This window comes from Fragaria vesca, linkage group LG4 (assembly GCF_000184155.1).
Source record: "Fragaria vesca subsp. vesca linkage group LG4, FraVesHawaii_1.0, whole genome shotgun sequence".
Lineage (NCBI taxonomy): Eukaryota > Viridiplantae > Streptophyta > Magnoliopsida > Rosales > Rosaceae > Fragaria > Fragaria vesca.
Genome location: NC_020494.1, coordinates 15,956,453 through 15,959,087, shown reverse-complemented (window position 1 = coordinate 15,959,087; position 2,635 = coordinate 15,956,453). Strand labels below are relative to the sequence as shown.

The window sequence follows — 2,635 nt, the reverse complement described above, 5'->3', positions numbered from 1 at the left end:
TAGGTATGACTGAGCCATTGTTATCCTCCGTTGCATTCTTTTTATTTCTTTGGTTAAAATATCATTGTTGCAATTTGGTTGAAGATACTTGCCGATTGTTGATATGCATATATATATTTGATTTTGTTGTGTTGTTATTCCCATGAGCCTTTACAAGTTTATATAACAGTAATTGGGTTCAAGATTTCGAATATCAGTGAAATGAGACTGAGATAAGGAACAAAATCTATGTGCTTCAGTTAAATTGTCTTATTGGCATCTGTTGGTCTTTGTGTAGTTTTGAACTAAAAATTCTCAGTATTAGATTACAGAAGTTGGTTACTTGGTTATAATTTATAAGTTACTCTGTTGTAGGTTAATGGATAATGCAGATTGTACAAACTTAGGCAATCAGCCAACATGTGATTCGAAAGACTTAAAAGGTGAAGAAGAGCAGTTTGAGCATTCTCATCATAATGAGGAGGCGATTGAAGAGGTAATTCTTGGAAAAGAGTTTCCGGATGTTAATAGTGCAAAGAAGTATTATATGAATTATGGTGGCAAAAATGGCTTCAATGTGAAGATAAGAAATAGTAGAAAAAACAGTGAGGATTTTGTGACATGGGTACATTATGCTTGTTCAAAAGAAGGTTTTCGTGATGTAAAGCGGCATACAAATGCATCTTATTCTCAACCAGTTTCTAGATGTGGCTGTGAAGCGCATATGATTATCCTACTGCAAAAAAAATGGAAATTTCAAGGTTATCTCATTTCAGAAAAGTCATAATCATGCTTTAGTTGCTACTCCTATGAAGTATATGTCGAAGGTCAATAGAAGTATATCAAAGGCACAAAAGGCACATGCAGATGATGCTGAATATTCTGGGTTCTCCATGAAATCCACTGTGGATTCGATGAGTAGAGAAGTAGGTGGGCCAGAGAATCTTGGATTCACAAACAAGGATTACATGAATTACATACATAGAAAGCGAATGTCTAAAATGGAAAAGGGAGATGCAGGTGCTATATTGCAGTACTTTCAAAAGATGCAATCTGAGAATTCGTCATATTTTTATTCAATTCAACTTGACGAGGATAACATGATCACAAACATATTTTGGGCAGATGCTCGATCGATAAGTGATTATGGTCAATTTGGAGATGTGGTTTGTTTTGATATGACGTACCGAACAAATGAATATGGCCGACCCTTTGCACCGTTTGTTGGGGTTAATCATCATAAGCAAACAACATTGTTTGGCGCAGCTTTGTTATATGATGAGACAATTGAATCTTTCAAGTGGTTATTTGAGACTTTCCTCTCTGCTATGTCTGGTAAGCAACCATTGACCATTCTTACTGATCAGTCTGCTGCCATGGCTAGAGCAATACAAGAGGCTCTTCCACAAGCTACTCATCGGTTATGTGTTTGGTATCTTTATCAGAATGCTGCTAAGAATCTGAGTTATGTATTTCATGGATCCTCAGAATTTGCTGCTGATTTTGGTAATTGTATGTATGACTATGAGTTTGAGCATGAATGGCTATTAGCATGGAATGCTATGCTTGAGAAATATAGCCTCAAAGAAAACAAGTGGTTGAATGCTTTATTTGAATTGCGAGAGAAGTGGGCAATGGTGTATGGGAGACATACTTTCACCGCTGATATGAAAAGCACACAACGTAGTGAGTCCATGAATAATGTGCTTAAGAATTATTTGATGCCGGAGCATAATCTTTTGCGGTTTTTAGAACATTATGAAAGAGTTTCGGCTGATCGAAGATATCAAGAGTTGACTGCTGATTACAAGATGATACATACAACTCCTGTCTTAGCAGTAAGTGCGCATATGCTGCAACATGGAGCAGAGGTATATACCCCGGAGGTTTTCTCACTCTTTGAGAAAGAATTTGTGAGAATTCATAATTATAGTACCTACAAGGTTGGTAAGTGTGGGATGACATCAGAATATATAGTGTCATATAGTTCTGAACATAATGAGCACTTGGTCAAATATGAAGCTCCAGCACACAATGTTGAGTGTAGTTGTAAAAAGTTTACTTTCATTGGGATTTTGTGTGCTCATGCATTAAAAGTGCTTGACAAGAAGAACGTGAAGAGAATTCCACCGCAATACATTTTAAAGCGATGGACAAGACAAGCAAAAGCAGTGAGTATTATTAGTTATCGTGAAAATGAGGTTCATGGAAACCCGAAGGTGTCGACTGGCAAACGGTATGGCTATCTATGCCGCACTTCTGGTGATATTTTAACAGTTGCAGCTGATGATGAAGAGTTAACAAAATATGCCCATGAATGTTTGGTTTAGATGCTGAAAGGCTTAGAGCTAATTAAGAAAAATCGCAATGAGAAAGAAAGGGGAAGTTTTGGTCATAACCCTTTGGAAAAAATAATTGTTGGTGAAAGTGAAGTAGTTGAGGGAATAGTTCATTCTAATGCTTGTGAAACATCAATTGTGCGGGGAGTTAAAAGAAAAGCTACAGTTGGCCGCCCACGTACCAGATTCAAAGACCCGGCTGAACAAAAGAAGAGTAAAGTACCAAACAAAAGCACAAGAGTTCCCACAAGAAGGAAAATACCCATGCAGGTATAGTTATGTTTTTTCTCAATTGAATAAGTTAGTACATACATTTT

The 2,635-nt window shown here is 36.9% G+C and overlaps 1 protein-coding gene across 1 annotated transcript; it reads left to right on the top strand.

Moving 5' to 3' along the window:
* Window positions 1-358: 358 nt before the first annotated feature.
* LOC101307884 (protein FAR1-RELATED SEQUENCE 5-like) lies at window positions 359-2,309 on the top strand. The gene is made up of 2 exons (XM_004298240.1): window positions 359-604; window positions 756-2,309. Exons 1-2 carry the CDS (start codon window positions 359-361, stop codon window positions 2,307-2,309), a joined length of 1,800 nt encoding a protein of 599 aa, XP_004298288.1.
* The last annotated feature ends 326 nt before the right edge of the window (window positions 2,310-2,635 follow it).